This window comes from Trichoderma atroviride, chromosome 2, assembly GCF_020647795.1.
Source record: "Trichoderma atroviride chromosome 2, complete sequence".
NCBI lineage: Eukaryota > Fungi > Ascomycota > Sordariomycetes > Hypocreales > Hypocreaceae > Trichoderma > Trichoderma atroviride.
In genome coordinates, this window is record NC_089401.1 from 2,101,263 (window position 1) to 2,125,706 (window position 24,444).

General features: G+C 51.9%; 8 protein-coding genes across 9 annotated transcripts; 2 read left to right on the top strand and 6 right to left on the bottom strand.

The window, feature by feature from the left end:
* Window positions 1-383: 383 nt before the first annotated feature.
* TrAtP1_003468 (uncharacterized protein) lies at window positions 384-827 on the bottom strand (the record flags this gene model as incomplete). The annotated part of the gene is made up of 1 exon (XM_066111897.1): window positions 384-827. The coding sequence occupies one exon, from the start codon at window positions 825-827 to the stop codon at window positions 384-386; it is 444 nt and encodes a 147-aa protein (XP_065967977.1).
* Window positions 828-1,277: 450 nt separating this feature from the next.
* TrAtP1_003469 (uncharacterized protein) lies at window positions 1,278-3,708 on the bottom strand. The gene is made up of 5 exons (XM_014087938.2): window positions 3,344-3,708; window positions 3,010-3,277; window positions 2,537-2,939; window positions 2,135-2,473; window positions 1,278-2,041 (listed from the first exon to the last, which is right to left on the bottom strand). Exons 1-5 carry the CDS (start codon window positions 3,542-3,544, stop codon window positions 1,540-1,542), a joined length of 1,713 nt encoding a protein of 570 aa, XP_013943413.2. The 5' UTR covers window positions 3,545-3,708; the 3' UTR covers window positions 1,278-1,539.
* Window positions 3,709-4,890: 1,182 nt separating this feature from the next.
* On the top strand, window positions 4,891-5,337 carry TrAtP1_003470 (uncharacterized protein; the record flags this gene model as incomplete). The annotated part of the gene is made up of 1 exon (XM_066111898.1): window positions 4,891-5,337. One exon carries the CDS (start codon window positions 4,891-4,893, stop codon window positions 5,335-5,337), a length of 447 nt encoding a protein of 148 aa, XP_065967978.1.
* A 1,968-nt stretch (window positions 5,338-7,305) lies between these two features.
* TrAtP1_003471 (uncharacterized protein) lies at window positions 7,306-15,530 on the top strand. The gene is made up of 4 exons (XM_014087939.2): window positions 7,306-7,866; window positions 8,046-8,695; window positions 9,065-14,422; window positions 14,489-15,530. The coding sequence occupies exons 3-4, from the start codon at window positions 9,104-9,106 to the stop codon at window positions 14,726-14,728; spliced, it is 5,559 nt and encodes a 1,852-aa protein (XP_013943414.2). The 5' UTR covers window positions 7,306-7,866; window positions 8,046-8,695; window positions 9,065-9,103; the 3' UTR covers window positions 14,729-15,530.
* TrAtP1_003472 (uncharacterized protein) lies at window positions 15,531-17,817 on the bottom strand. 2 transcript variants are annotated; one of them, XM_066111899.1, is made up of 3 exons: window positions 17,562-17,817; window positions 17,031-17,468; window positions 15,531-16,915 (listed from the first exon to the last, which is right to left on the bottom strand). In XM_066111899.1, exons 1-3 carry the CDS (start codon window positions 17,572-17,574, stop codon window positions 15,705-15,707), a joined length of 1,662 nt encoding a protein of 553 aa, XP_065967979.1. In that variant the 5' UTR covers window positions 17,575-17,817; the 3' UTR covers window positions 15,531-15,704. The 2 variants fall into 2 exon arrangements, with proteins under 2 accessions (XP_065967979.1, XP_065967980.1); XM_066111900.1 differs by having other exon boundaries at window positions 17,031-17,817.
* Window positions 17,818-18,760: 943 nt separating this feature from the next.
* TrAtP1_003473 (uncharacterized protein) lies at window positions 18,761-19,276 on the bottom strand (the record flags this gene model as incomplete). The annotated part of the gene is made up of 1 exon (XM_066111901.1): window positions 18,761-19,276. One exon carries the CDS (start codon window positions 19,274-19,276, stop codon window positions 18,761-18,763), a length of 516 nt encoding a protein of 171 aa, XP_065967981.1.
* An 88-nt stretch (window positions 19,277-19,364) lies between these two features.
* Window positions 19,365-21,275, bottom strand: TrAtP1_003474 (uncharacterized protein; the record flags this gene model as incomplete). The annotated part of the gene is made up of 4 exons (XM_066111902.1): window positions 19,365-20,790; window positions 20,856-20,869; window positions 20,946-21,089; window positions 21,237-21,275. 4 exons carry the CDS (start codon window positions 21,273-21,275, stop codon window positions 19,365-19,367), a joined length of 1,623 nt encoding a protein of 540 aa, XP_065967982.1.
* A 1,621-nt stretch (window positions 21,276-22,896) lies between these two features.
* TrAtP1_003475 (uncharacterized protein) lies at window positions 22,897-23,397 on the bottom strand (the record flags this gene model as incomplete). Its single annotated transcript, XM_066111903.1, has 1 exon — window positions 22,897-23,397. One exon carries the CDS (start codon window positions 23,395-23,397, stop codon window positions 22,897-22,899), a length of 501 nt encoding a protein of 166 aa, XP_065967983.1.
* Between the last annotated feature and the right edge of the window lie 1,047 nt (window positions 23,398-24,444).

The following is a 24,444-nucleotide window of genomic DNA, read 5'->3' on the forward strand; positions in this document are numbered from 1 at the left end:
TCCTAGACTCTTTACTTGATAATATTATGATTGTCGCTCTCAATTTTAAGAAGCGTCTACGCTAACAAACTTGGTGAACCTGTTCCTAGGATAAGCAGCTTTACTTAATTCTCACTCGATTTGGCAACACTTTGATATCTTGAGGCTTCTTTTTCAACGCATTAATTCGTCTCGCTCTTCATCATGACATCATCCGCACCAAAACCACCGCGCGGCCACTTCAGCCTGCTCTACTTTGCCAGCGCCGGCTCTTTTACAGGCAAAGATCACGAGAGCCTGCCTGCGCCTGTGCCTATCGGGAAGCTCTTTTCCGAGCTGGAGTCGCGATATCCCGGCATCCAGGCCAAGATTCTCGACTCGTGTTTGGTAACGGTCAACCTGGATTATGTAGACATTCCCACGGAGGGCGAAGAAGGCGCGGTGATCCAAGAGGGAGATGAGGTTGCGATAATTCCACCCGTCAGCTCTGGTTGAATTTCTGCCAGTACAACCGTATTCGTAACAGTTTTTTCCATGTTGTTTAAAGAGGGGTGGACACTTTTCGAGTAGAATATCGTCCTCATCAGATATTCCCCGCCGAATTCTCTTGCTGCGGCGATAGCAATGGGTCTCGCTCCGGATCGCCTCTGTCTGTCTGCCGCTGAAATGGCAACTTCCACCGAGATGCCCATTCCCAGCTCATTTCCGATTTCCGTATCTTCCGCGCCAGTATTATCAACGCTGCGACCAGTATGACAGCCGCCAAAGTGGCCACAATAGTTGCAACAACTGTTAACCCCATCCTCGACGAAACTTGGCATCCGAGAGGCCTCGTCCTCACTTCCCATCTCTCATCAGGATGTGGACAAATCTCATCGTCAAAGGCCGGCGCGAGAAATGGAATTGCATGGTCATTTGGAACGCATGACCAGGTCTATGCAGGCAACAGTCAGTACACCTCCCCGGAACAAACAAAAGCCAATTATGTTCGGCGTAGGACCGGAGCGAGAGAGGAAATGCATAAAGGGGATCCATTCGTTTGCAAAAGACGAGGCTCACATAAGGGCACCAACTGCAGCCGAGGCTATCCAAGCATCCCCCACAAGATTGCTGAGCCCAGCACCGTTGGAAATGGTGGTCCATAGATTTAGCAGTAGAGAAATTACTGTTCAAAACTTTGATAGCTGGGTGATGTGAATCATAATTACTCATTATGATGATCAGTGATGGCAACAGAGCGAAGAAGTCGAGCCTTGATACACGCTGCCGGTCGCCAACAGAACTTTGACAAAGCCAAAATGATCAAACGACTTTGTACCAATATAAGCTTCGGGGTTTCATGTACACAGCGCTCCCCGGATTCCGGAAATGGTGCGGGGAACTGGTGAGCCGCGATACCAATATCAGCCACGTTTTGAACTGCATGCCAGTATTTCTTTAATACGGTATCATCTAACAGAGCACAGGGTTTTGCAGCTATTTATAACCTCATATAGTTTATCAACACTTAATCAACCATCATCTTGTACTCTATGACAAAGGCATCTCAATAAGAAACACTCAGAGAAGCAGAGCGATTGCTTCACATGGAGCCAGCGAAAGTTCACCACCGCTCACCTGGCTCAACTCTCTATCACTAGTAGTAAAAAGCACTTCTTTCGGCCCGTCATCCATCTTCCACTTCACAGTATCCAATGAAAAGTTGCACACAATCAGTGCAGACTCCCCGCTGGTTGCTCTCCTCTTATACGCAAATATCTTGTCGTTCGGCTCATCGATGAGCTCGAAGCTGCCGTAGACAAAGATGTCCTTGTACTGCTTGCGTTTCTCCAGGACTAGTCGATAGGTGTGATACACGGATCGATGTCTGTCTATTTGCGAGGCGGCGTTGACTTCTGTGTAGTTATCGTTGACGCGCATCCAGGGCTTGTCGCTGGTGGTGAAGCCGGCTTGGGGGGTGGCGTCCCACTGCATGGGCGTGCGGGCGTTGTCGCGAGATTTCTTTTGGTATTCTGCTTTGACTAGCCGTTTGAGATCTTCATCAGGGCTGTCTTTGTATGAGCTGTGTGTTTAGTTATTAGCATATCGTCAGTTGTACTGATACCTAATATGAATCTGAAAGGATGCGTGTATGTTTGCAGCTTGTTCGACTTACTTCCAGTGATTGACACAATCAACATCTTTATACTCCTCAATAGGCCACTCTTTAGGAACGTTGGTCATGCCAATCTCTTGTCCCTGGTATATAAACGGCGTGCCAGCTTGGAAAGCATGGAACACAGCAATGAGTTTTGCGCTGGCCACGCGGTGCTCAGGTTCATCATATGCAAAACGGCTGACGATCCGAGGCTGATCGTGGTTTTCGAGGTAGAGGGCGTTCCAGCCGTTGTTTTCGTACATGAATCTCTGCCATTTGTTGACCACAGTCTTCAGGTTTGCGAGGGTCCATGTGCCGGGGGAGAACTTGCCCTTGGGGCCGTAGTCGAGAGCCATGCTAAGTTTTGAGAAATCAGCCTTCATAATCATTCCCGAGGAGAAGAATCTTGTACCGACTTACTGCTCAAAGTAGAAAATCATGCTAAGCTCGCCACGGTCAGCACCAACAGCCTTGATGATTTCGTTCTCGTCGTCCACGCAGGGCATTTCGCCCACGTTGAACGCGTCATACTCTTTGAGAATGGCGCCCAGATCTTTCAAGAACTCGTGGCATCTCGGCCCGCATGCGTAGTACTCATAACCCTTCATGACCGGTTTGTCCGAGTCTGGGAAACGTTGGTCTTTGCTGATAAAGTTGATGACGTCCATGCGGAAACCGTCTATGCCTCGACCAAGCCAGAAGCGCATGATGTCGTGGACCGCTTCGCGCACTGCCGGATTCTCCCAGTTGAGATCCGGCTGCTCTTTGCAGAAGAGGCGCAGGTAGTACTCGTCCGTTGCCTGATCATACTCCCAAGCGCTACCTGGAGTTGTAGCAAATCAGCATTCAACCTGACTACTCTGTTGCTTTGAAGGTAAAGTCATATCACGTACCTTGAAAGTGGCTTTCCCAGTTGTTTGGGGGCTGTCGGTTACCCTGTGCATCATACTTTGGCGGTCGCCAGATGTACCAGTCTCTGAACGGATTGGTCTTTGACTTTCTTGATTCTTTGAACCATTCATGCTGATCGCTGGTATGATTCACAACAAGGTCCAAGACCAGTTTCATGCCACGCTCATGGAGCTTGTCCTTGAGCTCGTCGACATGGCCAATGTTTCCATAGATGGGGTCTATGGATTTGTAGTCGCTGATGTCATATCCCTGAATGCATTTTGCTGATTAGAATACGTAGGGTAGCCGCTTAAAGACGCGAGTTTCAAAACCAACCATGTCTATCTGGGGGCTCGGGAAGATGGGCGACAGCCACACGATATCGACACCGAGGCCATGAAGATAGTCTACGCGTGAAATAATGCCCTTGAGATCACCGGTTCCAGAGCCTGTGGTGTCTTGGAAGGATGCCGGATATATTTGGTAAACCGAGCTTTCCTTCCACCAAGTACGGAGTTGCTCCTGAGCCGAACCCATGACGGATACTTTTCTTGAACGAATTGGTTTTATTTTTGTATAGGTTTTCGATGGAACAGCTGTGATAAGTAATGAGATTTCCAGCTCATCAATATATTTGAGAGGTATCAGCTCTTGAGAGAATATAGATGTTTTTCACATGGAGATGTGAATCTTTTTAGCCATCACTGGACATGCAGCAATATGCGGGGGTTCGCGGGGCACCGAGCCCACTGAGGCGGCCTATGACCGTAGCTACCCCATACAGTGGAGGCCTCTACCTCCAATGGCTACGAATATCTCAAGCGGTCTGGTGTTTTTCAACGGATCTACAATGATGAAGTGGCCTAAAGCTGCAGTCTAGGTGGTTTAGGTGGTATGTAGAAGAGCCGGCCATTGTTTGGGGCTGGTTAAGAGACGCCGGATTTCTCTCCGCGTCCTCTGCCGGGGTTTCGGGTAGAGGGTGGTCGCCGCATGCCGGTGCATGTAGTTTCAAGCTGTATAAAGCTAAGTATCTTGTAGGTATCTACTAACTTATGTCATTTAGGGAACAAAAAACTCGCTTTCCTGGCTCTCTGTCTATTAATTCCTGCTGCTATCTTTAGTATTATCATGTTACGATTATAGCTGCTACAAGCAATCCAGCACGCCTGGCGTTACCGGCCTGGCGGTGCTGTGGGATGAATTTGGCGTTACGGACATTGCAGCGGGTTTCAGGTTGCACGCAGGCGATTAATCGAGGCTAGCGGCCACCTGACAAATAAACAAATAATTTGTCGTTGCGGTCAACTAACAAAATACATGTATGCACTACTTGTTGCCATCCAAGAAACAGTCGCTGCTACCATTACTTCATGTCTGTCTGTCTAATATTTGGCACCGTTGGCGGGTCCGCATGTAAAGCTACATGAGCTCTCTGTGGCTGTCATCCCGCTTATCTCACCACTGCTGTGACAGGAGTCAGACGACTGACATGTGCTTTCCCTGGTGTCACGTACTGGCAAAGGAACTTTTTCCCAGAATGAAGCCTTCCCTCTTGCGTGGCGCTGAGCTGACCAGCTTCAACAGCCACTTTAGTACAATTAGGGAAGGAATACGGTGTTAGTGGCTCGGCTGTGTGAGGAGAAGGCCTCACGAGCGAGATTATAGGTGCCAGGGGTTCGACATGATGGTGCGTACCAGCTGAAATGAGGGAATCTCATCGAAACAGCATCTTGGTTCTACTTTGAATATTCTATTCATTTCCATTCCGTTTCATGTTCTGATTGAACGCAAGCTCAAGAGGTCACTCTATCCGCGTACACGCAGAGTCTATATCAAGCCCCCTTGCTTGATACGGGCTCTTGCGTACATGTTTGGCCACCAAGATGCTGTTCACTGACGAGACAAGAGGCTACTGCGTGGCGAATGGCCTTGGCACAAGTTGCGCGGTCGTTGTCAAACTTTATGAGGCCGCCAGAGTCGATAGGACCCTGGCAAACGTGCGGGACGTCGAGCCCGGGCTAAAGTGGCTTAGGCGACGACGGCGACGGCGAGATGCGAGATGGACGCGAGACCGTCAGCAGGTACCGTTACGACATACAGAATACCTACACGGACTGATTCGCAGGCAGCAGGGGAGGGATCCTGCAGAGAATGTGAAACTCGCAAAGATAGTATCAGCCACGCCGTCTCAGAGCAACTTCAAGAAAACGCCCATTTATTTGCTACTGCAGCTACCACTGGACATTGCTAGCTTGGAATACGGAGAGCTGTGGCCCGAGATGAATATTAATAGCATCAGCTCTGGTTCCGATGAGATTGGAGAGGGGTAGCTGGGGGGGCTAAAGAGATTAAATGAATGAGCAGCTCTGACAGGTGCCATTCCATTTGATTGGTGTGATTTGATTTGGTTTGATTGATTTGATATTGATCCATGGATAGGTAGGTACCTATCTGGACGCTACCGCGAACCAATGCGGCGGGCTCCGTTGTGGCTAACTGGCAGCTGCCAGCTGGGTACCAGCACTAAATACCTGGCAGCGCTCCATAGCGGCGCCTGCATGGAGTGTATTCGCAGGTACTAGAGTACTGGAGCACGCCTGAAGTGCCGTAGCCGCGGAATCAACGCCCACTAGCCGCACCCAGTGGCGGGTGCCGTGACCCGCAGCCCCGGGCGGGGAGAACGTCATTTTGGCCGTATTTGGCAGCAGCATCACAGTCACATCAGCCAGCGCGCGGCCGCTGCGATTGACTGATTGGGCTGCTAGATTGACTGATACCATGATATTGATCGATTGAGTGCCGGCCAGAGCATCAGCCTGTAGTCTAGTCCAGTCTACACACTGACATGGGCTGGTGCATGGGCAGGGCAAGCTCGCTGGAATATTGTGTACCGTATCGTACTAGAGGCCAACAACCCGGGTTGGGCGATCCCGTTTGATTGGCGCCCTGCAAGTGCCATGCCACTGCATAGCTCGAGTCCACATCCCGGCTGCCGAGGACCATTCTGAATGGGCGGGATTACGAGGGACAGAGGAAAAAAAGAAAACAACAACCAAGAGGCAAAACGGAGAGGGCGTCGCAAACGAGACGATGAAACCACTCTTGTACGCATCAATGCATGCTGCTCCAGAAAGCTACATGTACCTACTGGAATCTTACGTTCCGTTTGTCGTTTGCGCCCATGCGTGTGACCTGCTTTGATCACTACTGTACATGCATACATATCCACAGTTGCGAAAAAAAAAAAAAAAAAACCGGAGGCGTGGACGTATGCTGCAGCATCCTCGTACTCGTCCCGTTTGGTGCGCAGTTTTCCTCAGTCTGTGCAAGACAAGACAGACACAAGACACAGACCAACATGAGAAAGTTGGCAGGCAGCAGTATTTTGGCGGCTTCTGATTCATCGACGAGCAGGCCTTGGCACCCTCGCACAATCGCTAGGCCGGATACTGGCGGTAGCTGACAGGGCGGCTTTGCTCAATGCGCCGGACTCCGCATCCCGCAGATTGCTGCTAATTAATCCCATCCCATCCCATCCCTTCCCTTCGCATCCCAAAGTCTCACCTTTTGACGGAGTGGTCATGCCGCTTACAGGTACAAGCGCGGGTGCCCTCGAGACGGAAATGCGTGCTGCGGCTGTGTGTTTTCTACATGGGGCCAGGACCGGATGTAAGTAAAGGACGTACATGCAGGATGTGCAGTAAGAACGCTAATCCATTGGACAACGTCATGCCGTTAACGTGCATGAGAAACAGCTGCTGCGATATTTTAGTCGGTCCACCCAGGGTCTCCCCAGAAAGAGCCTGTCCTGTGGCTTGGCGCCAAAAGTGCTGGTGATGAGAGTCTTTGCCTTGGAGGATGCAGAGCCAATGCAACCCCTGTAGAAGGGCTTGCGAGTACCGTAGTGGTAGTAGCAGATATAGGCGAACCTATGGGTAGGTAGGTACTGACTATAACGCAGAAGAAGCCGTACGCGTAGGTAGGCAAATGTGATTGACCAAGTATCAGACGAGGAGAGTGATTCGTGAGCTTGGCCTCGGGGCGCCAGGTTTTCTTGTAGACGCTCGGATGATTGTGTCTTCTTGGAAGTGCATCGCATCGCATCCACGGCGGGCGGAACCAACCAATGCAGATTGCAGTCGACACAGCACGAAACCGTTGGCCCGAAATTGGGCGACGTTGCGTGTGCCTGTCCGCTTTCTCCCACCGAGCCGCCCTCGCTGCGATGCTACTTGTATACTTGAATACATCTAGACCCTCCACCCACCCCCTCACTTCGCACCCCTCCCAGAGCTAGTTGAGCAAAAGTGTTCAGCCCTGCCAAACCGGCTCTGGGGCTGGAACGATCCCAGCCTTTGCTTGTGACCACACGCTCGACTCTTCGTCTTTTGTATAATCCCGCGCCGCAGCCGACAGATGCCCAGCCCGCCAGCCCCTCGTCAAACGTAGCGTTTACGGCGTCGACAAGCGAACAACTGCTGAAGCCTTTGACAAACAGCCAGCACCGCCGTCCAGACGCTGTTAAATACTAGTAGCCAGCCAGACGTTGCCGCCGCTCCTCTGCCAGCTGCCCGCAGACCGTCAAGCATGACGTGATTGCGCCTCGACGACCTCTCCCAGCACCTGTCCGCATCGCAGCGCATCGCATGGTAGAGGCCTGGAGCTCTCCGCTGGGCGACAATGGCCGACCATGAGGCTGCCTTCCGCATCAGCTCCGGCACCAGCGCAAGCACCGACAGCACTCGTTCGTCTCTGACCGCGAAGCCTTCGACGCCGACGACGGCCACGGCCGAAGCTGCGTCGCGAACAGCGCCACCCGCGCACATCGACACGGAAGCCTCCACGCCCCAGCACTACAAGTGAGTATCTCCATGTCTCCCGGCCTCGTCTCTCCAGCTTCGGTCGCTGCTTCGGCCTCTGCCTCGGCGGGCACACGGGAGCCGTCGCTCGCCTTGTCGTGCCGTCCGCCCTTGCCGTCGCCTTGTGCCGTTTCCTCGTCTGCGCAACATGGCTAACGCGGGTCCCTGCGTTGCTGTAGAAGCCTCTCACGAGATGATGATCTCCAGATCTCGCCTACCACGTCCACCGCCACCACCCGCGGCGCCATCTCGCCGACGACGTCGAGGGAGAGCGGCCGCCGCCTGAGCGACCTCACAAACTACCGCCGCGATCTGGCCGTCCTCGATCCCCTGCGCGGCCACTCCAACCCCTCCAACTATCCCGCGAGCCTCCTCGACGAGTCGGCCGACACCATGTCGCTCTTCTCGCAGTACTCCGCCGGGCTGCACGGCTTGGGGTCGCGCACCGGCGCAAGCTCGTCGCTGGGCCTCCACGACTCGCCAGAGCACCTGTATTCTCCAGACGACAGACGGCCCTCAGAAGCTAGTGTCACGACCACGGCTAGCAGCACCGGCTCCAAGGCTAGCGGGCACCGTGGCAATATGCGCAAGCTGCAGGGCTTCTTTGGCGAAGAGTTTCCTGGTCGCGACAGTTCCGAGAGTAGCCTCCCGTCATATATGGGGAAAGACCAACGATCGCGCTCCTACAGTCACACTCGCCCAACCCATCGCGATCGCAACTACTCTAATGCCACCGATCATACCAGGGATGCCTCGCCTGCATCATCAAGACCCAGGACCCCAGTTCCGGCCCCTGAAGTAGTGCCTTTTTTTGTATCAGGACAACAATGTGAGTCTGACTTGTGTTTCCGAATCTCTCTTCTCCTCCCCACCTAATCTACGCCGCCTCTCCTTCTCCCTGCTTTGTTTTCTTCTTTTCATATCATCACCGGTACTTTTCTTTTTTTCGTCTGTCTTTCCCTATCCTTTTTTTTTTTGGTTCCCCTTCTCTCTTTTACTTTACCGTCCCCATGTCCCTGCCTCCCTTTTCCGAAAATGGCGTAAGCTCTTCTTCTTGCCTTCTGCTCGATCCACTCTTTTTTTTCGTTACGGGGCCGCCGCCTTCGATCCACGAGTATTAGTGGGGGGGGGTTCGAAATTGGGAGAATCGACTTCGCTTGTTGTCGTGTCATAGAGTCTGACTTGCTTTGCTTTCTAGGACATTGCGCGGTATGGAGAGGCACCCGTGAGAGACATCATGACTGGGCCCGATCGGGATCGATACATGTCAGATGGCGCGCCCCAGGTGCCGCCGAAATCGTCTTCTTCCTCACGCGCAGGAATCGTCCACCTGCCCAGCCACTATCACCGCCATAACAAGAGCATCGATGATCCAAGGAGCCTGCGGCCGAGCACCAGTCGGGAAGACTCCACGAGCAGTTCATATCCCCGCGACCGAGGAGCCATGACCGGAACAATCTTCAGCAGCTCGCGCTCCAGAGCCCAGAGTCCGACGCCGAGCACTCACAGTGCGCATACACCCTACTCAAAGTCAAGCCAGGTGGAAGGACACGCTTCCCCTGGGCACCATGGCAAACTTGGGCTGCTCAATCGGTTTCGACGACACAAGGACAAGGATGAAGGCAATGCCGGTGGCTCCAAGCTCAAGGATCTTCCTCAGTCTACGAGATCTTTGCAGACAAAGTCTTCCAAGACGGATTTGACGCGCCCCGAGCTGTCGCCATCTGCATTCCCATCCACCTTTGTTCTCGGCTCTGGAGACGTCTCTGATGCTTCCGAGACTCGGTCGCTTGCTGGTCCTCGCGCTGCAACCTTCAAGAACAACTTTCCCTTCTCCAAGAACAGGCGACCCCCTCGGCCCTTCGAATGCGACGATACCATTGGCCCGACCGACCGCGCTGACCCTGGCCACATGTACCACCTCGACACGAACTTGAACGATATGGAAGGTATTCTGGCCAAGCCACCCCCATTGACCCCCATGGACACATCCTTCGTGAATAACGTCGACCCTGACTCCATCGATTCGGCAGTTTCAGCGCCGAAGGGACGCTGGGATGCTCCTGACAGCTGGGCAGTCCGCCGAGGGACCGAGGACACTACGGTACAGCAACCGGAAGTGGAAGACCTCTCTAGCCCACCACGGCCGGAGGAGAAGCTGACTCCTTACTTTATCCGCATTTTCCGATCGGACGGGACCTTTTCAACACACTCCATGGCTCTTGATGCCACCGTTGGAGACGTCATATCTCAAGTTATTAAGAAAACGTATGTCGTCGACGGGCTCGAGAACTATCACATAATCATGAGGAAGCATGACCTGATTCGCGTCCTCACCCCGGGCGAGCGGCCATTGCTCATCCAGAAACGACTTTTACAGCAGCTCGGCTATGAAGAGAAAGATAGGATAGAGGACTTGGGCCGAGAGGATATCGGCTACTTGTGCCGATTCATGTTCTTGTCTGCCAGGGAAAGTGACTTCCACTCCAAAACCGCGGATCTAGGCATTCAGAAGGCGCAAAAGATCAACTATGTTGACCTCTCGGGTCGCAATCTCGTCACCATCCCCATCTCCCTCTATCTTAGAGCTAACGAAATTATATCTCTCAACCTCTCGCGCAATCTGTCGCTGGATGTGCCAAGGGACTTTATCCAATCCTGCAAGAACCTCCGGGATATCAAATTCAATAATAACGAGGCACGAAAACTGCCGCTCAGCCTCGGCCGCGCTGCGAGACTCACGTATCTGGATGCCTCCAACAACAGGCTGGAACAGCTGGAGCATGCTGAATTGAACGCCCTCGGTGGACTTTTGAAGATGAATCTCGCCAACAACCGCCTATCGCACTTGCCTCCTTATTTCGGTGCGTACCAGGCGCTGAGGAGCTTGAATCTTTCCTCCAACTTTTTAGATTCCTTTCCTCCCTTTTTATGCGAGTTACAGAGTCTGGTTGATCTAGATCTAAGCTTCAACAGCATCTCAGAGCTGCCGGAGGAGATTGGCCAGTTGAAGAACCTGGAAAAACTTCTCATTACCAACAACCATTTAAGTGATAGCGTCCCAGATACGTTCCGAGATCTCATCAGCCTGCGCGAACTTGATATCAAGTACAATTACATCACTAATATTGATATTATATCCGAGCTCCCCAAACTGGAGATTCTGTACGCCGCTCACAACCACATCTCGGCCTTTGTGGGCAAATTCGAGCGGATCCGCCAACTCAAGCTGAACTCAAATCCACTCAACAAATTCGAGATCCAAGAGTCGCTTCCGACCCTCAAGACCCTGAACCTTTCTCAAGGCCAGCTGGCGAGTATCGACTCCGCTTTCGCAAACATGCCAAACCTAGAGCGCCTAGTCCTTGACAAGAACCACTTTGTCTCGCTGCCGCCCCAGATTGGCGCCTTGACTCGTCTGGAACACTTCAGCATTGCCCACAACTCTGTGGGCGAGCTTCCGCCCCAGATTGGTTGCCTAACAGAGCTGAGGGTTCTTGATGTTCGGGACAACAACATCTCCAAGCTGCCCATGGAAATTTGGTTCGCCAACAGGCTTGAGACCTTCAATGCATCCTCTAACATGCTAGAAACCTTCCCTAAGCCTGCTTCGCGGGCCCCAAGGCTACCCGGCGAAGAAGGACAGGTGCCGCCCCCAGCATCCAACGGCAAGGCGCTCCCGTCGGGGACTCTCTCTGCCACTGGTAGCTCTGACGAACTAGGAGAGGAACGCCGACCCAGCCAAGCGTCCAGCACGACCTTGCTGAGCGTTGGCCCAACTCCAAACATTCCAGGAGCAGATCGAAAGAGCTCTGTTGTGTCCGTCTATGGAAAGGGTGGACGTAAGACGTCCGTCATGTCTAGAGGAACGACACAGTCACAAAACACAGTCTCGACTTCGGCCCAATCATTGAGAAAGGACTCAGGCCTGTCGTCTAGATTGACAACTACATTTTCTGGGTCGCTGCGAAATCTCTATCTGGCAGATAATCGTTTGGATGACGATGTGTTTGATCAAATTACCCTTCTCGCGGAGCTCAGAGTTCTTAACCTGTCATACAACTGGGAAATCAGTGATATGCCTCAAAGGTCGATGAAGAGCTGGCCCCAGCTTGTAGAGCTCTACCTTTCTGGAAACGTGTTGACGAGCCTTCCGGCAGATGATTTAGAAGAAACAAGTCTTCTGCAAACCCTATACATCAACGGCAATAAGTTCACAAATCTTCCGGCTGATATATCAAGAGCGAAGAAGCTTGCGGTTTTGGACTGCGGCAACAACTCTCTCAAGTACAACATTGCCAATGTTCCATACGACTGGAACTGGAACCTGAATCCCAATCTGAGATATCTTAACCTTTCCGGAAACAAGCGGCTAGAGATCAAACAGACTGCTTGGGGCGGAATTGACGGCCCTGGCGCCGTGAATCGGGAGGAGTATACCGACTTCAACCGGCTTCCCAACTTGAGGATACTTGGACTGATGGACGTCACCCTAACTCAACCCAGCATTCCGGATCAGAGCGAAGATAGGCGAGTGAGAACATCCGGGTCACTGGCAGGTCATTTGCCATACGGCATGGCCGACACTCTCGGCAAGAACGAGCATTTGTCGACGGTTGACCTTGTCGTGCCGCGTTTCAACTCGTCGGAAACGGAGATGCTTCTCGGCCTCTTCGATGGCCAGGCATTATCAAGCGGAGGATCCAAGATTGCCAAGTACCTGCATGAAAACTTTGGACTCATCTTCGCCCAGGAGCTCAAGGCCTTGAAGACCCGCCAAAGCGAAACACCGGCCGATGCCCTCCGCAGGGCTTTCCTGGCCCTCAACAAAGAATTAGTGACCGCTGCAGTCCAGTATACCGATGATCGCAAGAAGAAATCGCATAGAGGCGTCACCCAGCCGGTCATTCTCAGTAGGGAGGATTTGAATTCCGGAGGAGTCGCCACTGTCCTGTATCTTCAAGGCACAGAGTTGTACGTGGCAAATGTTGGCGATGTACAAGCCATGGTCATAAAAACCGACAGCAAGCATCACATCTTGACCCGGAAACACGATCCTGCCGAGGCAACGGAACGATCAAGGATTCGCGAAGCCGGAGGATGGGTATCTCGCAATGGCCGATTGAACGATGTACTACAAGTTTCTCGAGCTTTTGGATACGTTGATCTGATGCCTGCCGTTCAAGCTGCTCCTCACGTCACCAACATGACCATTCGAGAGAATGACGACATCATTGTCATGGCTACAAGCGAGCTCTGGGAGTATCTTCCACCTGGTCTCATTACAGACATTGCGCGAGCAGAGCGCCAAGATCTCATGCGTGCTGCTCAGAAACTTCGTGACCTTGCAATGGCTTACGGCGCGTCTGGGAAGATTATGGTTATGATGATTAGTGTAGTCGATCTGAAGAGGAGGGTAGAACGTTCCCGCCTTCATCGTGGCACAAGCATGTCGCTTTATCCTTCGGGTGTTCCTGCAGAAGCCCCATATCTTCTTTCTACGAGAAGGGGACGAAAGGGCAAGGGGGATGTCCTCGACTCTTCCCTTAACCGGCTCGAGGCAGAAATCCCAGCACCAACCGGCAACGTCTCTATTGCCTTCACCGACATCAAGAATTCCACGACTCTCTGGGAAATGTACCCAAACGCAATGCGATCTGCCATCAAATTGCACAACGAAGTCATGCGTCGGCAGCTTCGCCGAATTGGCGGATATGAAGTCAAGACTGAAGGCGATGCTTTTATGGTGTCATTCCCCACGGCGACTTCAGCTCTGCTCTGGTGTTTTGCTGTTCAAATGGAACTCCTTGACGTCCCCTGGCCGTCTGAAGTTTTGAACTCAATGTCATGTCAGCCGATATATGACAAGGACAACGCGCTCATATTCAAGGGCTTGTCTGTTCGCATGGGTATTCATTATGGAGATTGCGTGTGCGAAACAGACCCCGTCACTCGCCGTATGGACTACTTTGGCCCTATGGTCAATAAAGCGTCACGTATATCTGCTGTTGCCGACGGCGGCCAAATCACTGTTTCTTCAGATTTCATTTCTGAAATCCAGCGCTGCCTGGAGAATTATCAAGACACTGACCGAAACATCTCGGCTGGGTCGGAAGCTTCTTTCGAAGACGAGTCACTTGCGGCTACTATACGCAAAGACTTGAGGTCTTTGACGTCCCAAGGTTTCGAAGTCAAAGAAATGGGAGAGAAGAAGCTAAAGGGTCTCGAAAATCCCGAGATTGTCTATTCCCTGTACCCGCACGCCCTTACCGGTCGTATTGACTACCACTTGCAGCATGAACGTCAGGTTGAAACGGCGGACAAACCGACTGCCATTCTGGGTGGTGGCGAGCTCTCCTTTGATCCGGACGCTATTTGGTCATTATGGAAAGTCAGCCTGCGTCTTGAGATGCTGTGCAGTACTCTCGAGACAGTTAGGGGACCGGGACTCCAGCCGCCCGAGACTGAACTCCTTGAACGTATGAAGAACAGAGGAGGTGAAGTCACTGAACGCTTCTTGATTAATTTTATGGAACATCAAGTAAGCAGAATAGAGGTAAGCGATTCACCCAAATAGCATCTCTCCCTTTTGCGATCGGACCAAACTGACGAGGACCAACAGACTTGTGTGTCGACGCTGACGATGCGTCATCTCGCCATTGGCGGCGGAACACTCCGGGAATTGAACCAACTTCGTGCTCCCATGGCTGCAGTATTCGAGGCCTTTATGGCGCAGAAAGAAGAGCTCGAGCGTTACAAGCAGAAATATGGCGAACTCGATGACGATGACCGCAGCAACGGGGTTATGACGGCTGACAGTCTCGAAGAATTAGAAGATGGGAGTGATACGGAACAAGAGTAAGATGTTTTGTTTTACTTGTACTACTACACTTTGCCGTGAAAGCAAGTTGAGCGCTCATTTTACTGGATTGTTTGGAGCTTCTTCTCATGATGGAGCTTTTCTTAATTATTTCGCAACTCTGGCGCAGGGAAGAAAGGGTTGTCGGAGTTGGAAAGCAGAGTTTTATATACTCTCCCTCTCTTTGTTTTCCCTCTTGTTTTTGTTTTTTTTGTTGCATTCTTGGATCAAAATCATGTTTCAACGTGGTCGGAAAGGAACTATACATACAAGGCTTTGCGTCGGCGCAGTCTTTGGCGAAAGTTTTGTTTATTATCGGTGGGGAAGTTGTACGAGGGGTTAACAAATGCTTTGGACGCGCGGGGATGATGGTGCAGTCTATATATATACCACATATATATACACCTTTACATATATTGCTATGAGTGGCTTCTTGTTTTTCTTTCTCTCTCTTTTTTTTGTATAACCTCTGGAAGAAGGATGAGGAGGAATGGATTGGTTCAAATGCATCTACAGTCGAAAGAAATTGGGTAGCACAGCGGTTGTTTTTTTTTCTTCTCAAGGGGATTGATTAATTGGCTCTGTTTTGCGTTCCCCCCCACCCCCTTTTCTCCTTTTGTTTATCATTGTTACAAGTAGCCACAAGGGTGGCTTTTTTTGTGTACGGAAATTAAGTTTGCATTCATTGGGCGAAGAGAAAGTACTGCTACTACTATTTGGATAAGAAGGGAGATGGGAAAAAAAACAACTACTTTTGTATTGGATCGATTGCGAAAAAAAATTGATTTGATTCTTTCTTCTTTAGTTTGGCGACTGTATGTGTGTATTATATTATATGTTCGCTTCTTATCTAGTAATTATTTCAACAGCCATGGGCTGAAACACTACCTTTTATATCGTACAGAGGCAAAATGCCGTCTCTCGTCTTCTTTTCATGTGTATACGGGAAGCAACTTTTGGCTTTTTGTTTCCACACTTTTTATGTAGCATCACCTTCACGGACTTGTTTCATAATGTGGATTCGAGGAGACATGCGTGGCCCAACCCACCAGCCCCCAGTCAACTTCCTTACGAAATCCCTAGCGGTGGCAATTGTCGCGCCCTGTCCGAGAATACCGTCTTTGATTCCTTCTTCATGCAGTGTTTCTGCTGCTTTGGCAATTTGACCGGGCCGGAGTATTTCGATGCCGTCGTAGCTGTGGATTTGACCGATGGTATCCCATGTTCCAAGGACGAGGGATGGATCTTCCATTAGGACGTAGTCGAACTGGGACCAGAAGTCCTGACGATATAATTCTTCGCTTGATTCTGTCTTGTCGAACAGCAGGATTGGAGAGGAAGAGGAAGAGGATGTGGGAGGGAGGCCATGAGGGTTTTGGCCAAAGAGGGTGAGGCCGGTCATGCAAGTCAAGACGTCTGCGTGAACGAATAGGCGAGAAGGAGGAGGAAGAGACGAGGTGGTGTTTGAAGTTATGGTGTAGAGCTGGGAGAGCGCATCGCCGCCAGGGTAGTTGAGGGATGAGAGGAGGAGCATGACGGTACTTGCGGCGAACGCTGCGAGGATGGAGAGGAATAGAATCGCGGTGGCGAGCTTATAGAGGAGCGATTTTGATTGGCGTGAAGAGATGAAGTTGGCGCCTACAGCGGCGGCAGCGGTGAGTGAAGGGACGGTGTAGAAGATGAAGCGCGTTTCTTTGTGAGGCTGGATGGAGTAGACGGCAATAAAGACAATAGACGGGATGACCAGATCCTGAACTCGGCGAGAGGTTCCAGGTTGGTAGAGTGCTAGCCCAATGAGAGGAAAGCACAACGGATTAAGCAAGAGCCGCGGCAGCGCAGAAGTGAAGTAGTAATGCCACGGGGACACGCCCCAATCGGAAGAAGAGCCCAGCACGGCATTGTAGTAAAAGCCCGCAAGCTCTGGCCACAGGGGCTTCTGCCAAAAGTACGAGTCAATGGGGATGGAGAGGCCGAGCGCGGCGATGAAGGAGGCGAGAAAGAAGGTGATGAGCTCGCGTAGACTGAGGTAGGACCTGGCGAGAGCGAGGAGGCCCGTTGCGGCGAGGAGGATGGCCAGTTCGGAGCGGAAGATGGCCGTGGCGAAGACGAGAAGAGCAATCGCTTGGCGACGGCGAGTTCGTTGGAGTGAGGCGGTTTTTTTGGGGAGGAGGAATGCAGATGCCAGAGTTGCTGTGTTGGTTGATATTAGTATGAGATATGAAGTATGACGGATGAGACCAAAAGGGAATATCAGTGTAATTGAGTAGTGAAGAGAAGAACAAGATGTGAAATAGAGGCAACTCACTCAACCCAAAAGCAAACATGTTCGGCAACGTCCTGCTCAGATAAAACACCACATGGAACTGCGTCACACTCAACACCACCCACCACCTCGCTGCCCCCCTCCCAAACGCCTCCCTCACAGCCGCCCCAAACACCACCAAGCACACGGCATTGAACCCGCCCAGCACCGCCCTCACAATGACCTGCGCGTGCTCGAACCCCGCCAGCGCAACCAGCGGCTGGCCCACGCCCGCCAGGAGCACCGGCCCGACAAACGTCCGCGGCACGGCGCCGGGGAAGCTGAAGTGGTCGTACGTGGAGGACAGCCGCTGGTGGATGTCGTGCGTGGGCGTGCCGTAGACGAGGATGTCGTGCGTGGCCTGGAGGTTGAAGGACTCCTCGACTTTGGTGTAGGGGGCGGCCAGGAGGTGCAGCAGAGGCACGATGAAGAGGAGGAGGTCTTTGGTTGGGGGTGCTGGTCAGTATGAATTGACGGGATGTGGTGGTATCAAGCAAGTAGAGTGAGATGTCAATGAGGGATCTGTGCACATACCTATGAGTTCCATTGTTGACGGTCTGGCAGACGTTTATATCAAATCATATCTCACGTGTATGAAAAGCCGCTGGGCTACACGTAGGTAGACTAAGCGTCCACTTGAATGCTCTCCTTGAAGTGCACGGAATTGAGAGATTTAGGCCCTGCTATAAGTAAATCAAATCCAGTTTATGCCAATAAAGGCCAAGCTTCACACTTGACGGCTGTAAAAAGATGGAGGCTGAATCTCATTGCCGTCGTGAATACACATGTGTGTTTCAAGTGAGATGGCATCTAATAGAGGCGCCCTTTCATCATGGCTGGAGTGTCTCGGAACGGCTCAACCATCCCCCGTACTAATACCACAACGCAACATCTCCCCTCAACAGCTTACACCTCCAATGAGCAACTGCACGAAGAAGAAAAAGATAATTGTCGCCATCATTTATTTTTGCAAAGCCAAACTCACTGCCATTATTATCTCCGCAGAGCCTCAAAAGCACAGTCCCTTGACCAGCCTCCCCAAATTTCCTAGCTCTGCTAGCGGCACCACCTCTCATTCAGTGGTGACATCGCGGCGGCTGTACACCTTAATAACATTATCCCCTCCCAACGCTATGTAAGACAACTAAATGTACTATATGATACAACTCTTGCAGAAGAATACAAATCAAGCTCCAAAAAGAAAGAGGGAGAAAATGAACTGAAAAATATAGAAAAGAATGGAAGAGAGAAATCGACAGAGAAAGACTAAAGACAAAGAAGGAATAACATATGTCGGCCGATCGTGGTGAGCCATGCATTACCCAGTCCGCAGCATGCTTCTGTTAAAACCACGCAGTAAACGCCATGCCCTAATGAATTGGCCGTATTTTCCTGCTTCAACAGATCTGCCGCAAGAATGGCGTGTGCCGTCAAAAAGCGAATGTTATTCGTTGAGTGGGGGGAGAAAAAAAAAGACTGCTTCCCATGCTGAGTTCCTCCTTGGTTCGGCGTAAAAGAAACTTCCTCCCGAATATACAGAGATTGATAGAGATTGTAAAATGCAGAAGATGCCCGTCATCAATCGTACATGCGAATTCGCCATACGCCTATTATTGCGCACCTCCCGGGACGGTTTTTTGTTGTCCGTATATGTGCGTGTCTCTGTGCGCGTGCCTGTCTCTTGTGTCGTGAATAGATCTTGATTATTCAAAATAAGACCACTGTATCCCGGTTTATGCTAAGAATGGCGTGCTCCTCTTCCTGCCTAGACCAATGCTCATGCGCCCCGTCTTCTTCTCCTTTTCTTTTTCCTTTTCTGGAGCATCGCCATTTGTGGTGGTATCCAGGGAGCTATTCCTGTCCTTGAAGAAGCTGAAACTTCGCTTCGACATCGACTTGCTACCTCGCTTAGATCGATCAAGGAACCCAGAGGATCCGCCTTCTTCTTTCTTTCTGGCGGCCTCCTCAACGGCTGCAGACTTTTTGCTAGCCTCTAGTACTTTTGCAAGTTCATCTTGCTCGTTTCTTCGAGCTTGCATCGCTTTCATATGATCTTCTTTGCGTTTCTTATCGTCTTCTCTGAGTTGTTTCTCTCTGAGTTTTTCTTTCTCCTTCTCAGCTTGCTTGGCCGCCTTTTCAGCAGCCTCGCGCTCTTTCTTCTCTCGTTTCAAATCATCCCTAGATTTCGTTTCTATTTTAGTGGCATTTTTGCCTGTGAGGCCCACGCCCTGCGCGGCGACAAACGGCATCTCGGGTATTTTTGGGGATTCGATGATGGGTGAAGTTGGTAATGGCACTCCGGTAGCTGTAGCGGCGTGTGCAAGAGTTGCTAAAGACTCATGCTCCGGCATTACAACAGGTGTTGTTACTTGCCGCTTCAGGGGGGGCAGGATCTGGCTTGTCCGAGCTTTCGTCTTGTGCTATATTGGCAGCCTGCGTCGCCAACTTGACCTCTTCCATTCCCTCTCTCTCTTGCTCTTCCCTGACTTTCTCAAAGGTAGTTTCTTGGTAAAAGAGAACGTAGGCAGTTGCCATGCCGGGTTTGTCGCCAAAGAAATTGCGCACAAAATGCTTATCAACAGGCTCAACCATCTCATCATCGAATAGGACCCAGCCGCGATCCTTGGTCTTAATAATGGAGACGTAGTGGCCGTGGTACGCGTTGCCACCGATGTGAACGACGACAGCATAGAGTTCATACATCCTATCAGGGTCCTCTGCGTCATCCGTGGTGTTGAACATACGCAGATGATAGGGGTAGACAACGCGGTGGAATAGTTTCTGAAGACGGCTATAATCCTCGGTGTACTTGAATCGCTTGAGGTGTAGAGTGAGTACTTTGGGCAAGCGCTTGACCTTCATTCGCTTTTCAGCCTCTTGCAGGCCGCCGCAGTGGTCACAGTGGAATTTGTTCCGCTCACAAAGCATCTCTTCGGCCGAGAATTTTCGTAGACAAGATGTGACCGATGAGTGTTGCTCGAGATCGATGGACAGATCGAGGAAAGTCTCGTCTCTCTGTGATGCCGTCTCACAGGTCAAGCACTTAGTCTCTGAGGTTAGTACACCCTCAAAGATGTCGTGGACCCAACCCGTCCCGGGTGTGCGGTAGCCAGTCATATTATTCATCAGCGCGGATCCCAGGGCAGTTTGTACCGAATGCGCAAGTTCGCTATTGCCTTTGATATCCAGCTGCTCCTGGAGCCTTCTCGCATTTGCCTCGACATTAGCGATGACGTCGTTTAATACAAGGCCGTAGAATTCGTGGGCATCCTGATGCATCGAGTTCCGGAACATTTCGTTATCGCGCTTGAATATCTCAAGGAAACGCTGAGGACTCAGGACTCCTGTTCGAGTGCTGCTCTGGAGGACGGCCAGGAAGATATCTTTGAGACCTGTAAAGGTGCATTCATCCATGCCGTACCCCACGGCATTTTCTTGCGCTAGCTCGAGGATAGGGCCCTTGAGCATGGCGTGCTTCTTTTTGTATTCGGGAGTATCCGGCTTGTCCTCGGGCTTGACAACAGGCTGCCCTGGTACAGGCTGACCGTTGTTGATGGCCTGTCTTTGTTTCATTGCTTCCTTATTACTGATGCCCTTCTTCTGCTGTTGAGGCGGGGGCGCCGGCATTGGTGGACGAATAGTGACGTTAACCTTTGGTCGGCTGCCATTGGGTGTTCCAGATGGTGATAGCGACGGATAGTTGATTACGCTTTCTCGAAACAGATCGGAATAGAATAACGCCTGTACTATGGAGTTGCAATAACTAGAACACGTCAAGTTAGCGGATATGGGGTTCCATCTTGATTGGGTCTACAAGACGAAGCGAACCAGGTATTTCCAAACTATGGCTCATGTTAGCATGGAGGCGTTTGCACAAAAGAAAAAGGGATATGGCAGAACATGAGACGATGGACATACGTTTTCGAAACCAAAAAACTTGTCAGTTCCATCTTCTCGTAAGGGGCCTGCATTCTGCAGCATCTTCTCGAGCGGAGTCAACTCTGGTACAATCTCATCTTTCTTCTTGGGTACCACATCTTTGGTGGCTTGCGCGGTCGACGGCTGCAGATTGATGATTTGTTAGCGATCATATGATTTCGGCGCAAAATATGCCAGTCTCTTGATTACGTGACGATCGGGTTTGTAATTTCATCGCAAAGACAAGACAGAAAGATGGATTGTTGTGGAGGAGGGTGGAGAGAGGCATACCGTGCTGGCGCTCTTGATCTTGTTAAAAAATCCGGCCATCTTGTCGTGTTATGTATGCAATATTCGAAGTCTGGGTATAGTAATGGGCGACGGTGAAGAAGAGGAAGAAGCGAAGAGACAAAAGTATCTAGCAGCCAGAGCCGCTTCAACAGCCGCTCAACGAGATCGAGGACGGCAGTCGAGGGTATTCATTCGAAGTACAGAGGCGACGGAGCAAGCTGGAACGATCAAGCAGATGGATCGAACGGCCAACGCCAGCTGACCAGCGGAGAAGAAGTCTGTCGTAGTAGCAGCCTAGCCTGATTGTACAGGCCCTTAATTTTCCCTTTTGTTTCCTCCTTTTGAGCTTGTGACGGGGATGTGGGAGGCTGGACCAAGGCCCCGGTAGCGCTGCGTCGGTGGTCGAGAGAATGCGTCGGAAGAGAAGATGGAGTCGGATTCGGCGCCGACAAACGGTGTCTGGGAACAACGAGCGAGGGACGCGAAAGAATACGCCGCACTAGGTTGCAAAAAAGGGTGAAGCAAAGGCGACCGAACAGCAGAGAGCGGAAGAGAGCACGAGAGGTGAGGCGATGCGGAAGAAAAGGACGAGGATGCGTCAGGACGCGGAAGTGCAGCCAAGTCTGGCATGGAAGTGGTCCAGTTGGTTTCTGGAAAGGCCCCCAGCCCAGCGCAGAGTCCGCTATCCGCGACTCACTCCAGGCCCTTTGCTCGGGGCTCCCCAGCTCGCTGTGGGCCAGTGGGGACAGGCCGCTTGCAGGGCGCCAGGGCTGGCATTGGCCGATGGTGCAGCACCGCTTTTGCGCAGTACCTGCGCCGCTACGGCGCACAAGGTAGGCAGTACTTGGCGCATGTGGCACAGTGCTGGGTGCTGCTAGCGGTTTAGCGCCCAGGGTTAATGCTGGCCGGCTGGCAAGGCTAGCAGGTAGTGCTGCACTAAAGCGGCGCCTGCACAGAACTCGCTCGCTGTGGGGGAGGGGAAGAGGCCAGCCGGTTGAGTCTGGGCTGCATGAGGCGAAGGAGAAGCAGGCTGCTGGGGGCAGACGAGACGAGACGAGAGCGAGGACGGCAAGCCTGTGAGCAGGTGCCTGGTGGCACCGTACAGTATAGGATTCAACGCCGGCGGGATATCAGTTCCCGAACGAGGAGGGACGGGCCTTTTGTCTGCTGCTTTGCTGAAGAACGCCTCGCAGCTGGCGATGATGGCACAGGTACAGTACAACTAAACAGGTTTCATACGATATCAAGATCCACGGAGGGTACCAACTGAACATGAAACATAAAGACGGCTCAGATGGAGAGCAGCGTATTGAGGCTCAGCAGCCGCGGCACGCAATGCTGCACTGAAGTCTCCAGCCCGAGTCAGTTTCCGCCGCTGCTCTGTAAGCAACTTGGGTTCTCATACAGTGACGTGAGTACCTGGTATTTACAGCCAAGGGTGCCACTGTAATCCCGATCCCTCTGGCCGCATGTTGTATGTGCAAATCAATAGATCCAATCAATAACCTGAAATTATTAATTTGGTTGGCCGGTCATTACCTCGTCATGAATCCTCTCTTGTCAAATATAGACCGAGTGTGAGCAGTTGTCGATGCTACGGTGCGATGCTTAAAATATCTCGCGGTCAGCCAGTACCTGGCCTTTGGTAGCATCGAAAGTACTAATTCCGGGCTGTCTTTGACATTGATGCTGTAACCGCATCTGTCGCGCGGCCGATGGGCAGCTTCTGCCTTGCAGCATGCCATCTCGAACCTTGGGATTTGGTCCCCTCCCCCAGTCTCTCGCTAGCAGGATTACTCCGCCATAAACTCTTAATTCTGTAGGTATGCAACAGGTGATACATCATCGATCGAATCGAGGGAGCATGAACAAGCACAAGAGAGGGGCATCCCAGCTGGATGGCTGGACTCTGTCTTTGTCGTATGATGTATCCGGGGTAAGCCACGCGGAGGCATCTCCCACTCGCCTGCATGCGACGGTATGCACACCATCTGGCGTAGCAGCGACTAACGGCCACGTTAGCAGGCATCTGTGATTTCCTCCAGCCGGCCCAGCGAATGTTGCTTGATTCTTGATTCTCAGCAGAAGGCGGCAAAGAAAAGTCAATTCTCCTAGAGCGCTCGCCACGTTCAACGCCTCTACCCCGTTTATTTTTTTCCATTTTCTAGCCCCCCCCCTCTCCAACCCGGTTGGTTCGGGAACGCCTCATTCGTCAGCCGTCTGAAATTGACACGGCGCAGAAAATAGACAAAAGCAGAGCGAGAGAAAGGGAAGAGAGGGAGAGAGAGAGAGAAAAGTACGAGGTCGATATTAGCCGAGCGGGCTGGGCACAAGAGGTAATGACGCCAGACCAGGTTTGCGAGTGGTTTTTGTCTGGTCTCCGCCCTTGTTCGACATGGAATCGAAAATTAACTCGCACGAAACGACAGGCGGCTCGGATGCAACAGTGCCTCATGGCCGTTGATTGCAAGCAGCAGAATTGCCTATCTGCGGAGCATCGCCGTCTAGCAGACTGCACAAGTTGATTCGCCCGCCAGCACACATGACTCCAGCAGGTGCAAGTAGGCCTCTGGAGCTGTGGGTTTGCCTAGCCCTCATCTGGAGCAGCTTCAACAAGGCGCCGATGGCTGCAGGCACTCGCTCAACTGGTCGTTGCTGGATCTCGCCCGTCGCTCACCAAGGCCGTCTGATCATCGCTCCCATCGCCCTTTTCCTCCCCGCCCCCGCCCCGTCAAATCATACTGTACGGTGCCTGTGGCAGCTCCCTCGAGCATGGCGATACTAATCCATAATAGCTGCAACGGTTGAACGGCTGCTTGGCACTAGAGCCAACTCTACCAAGCAATCGTCAACGAATCGCAACAGCCTCTCCCTCGCATAACCTGCCATGGTGTGTGGGGAAGAGCCCCTTGCTAGTCCAAGAGAAATAACGTGGCTTTTGAATGGCGAGGGGCCAGGCCGGGGCTTGAACACCGAAAGACCCAAACAGGACCACGAGCCGGGGGCACCACACGAGGGAACTTTGAAATGCAAGCTCCTACGAGCTCTGCAAGCCATCGAGAGACGGCGCTTGCATCTGTATGCGCGGGCTAGTCCTGATTCTGGGCTCGTCGTACGACCGTTACATGCTTCGTGAACGGCATATGATGGGTGCATGGCTTAGTACAGCGCCTAGAGCCAACACGACGTGCCAATACTCCAGTTATAC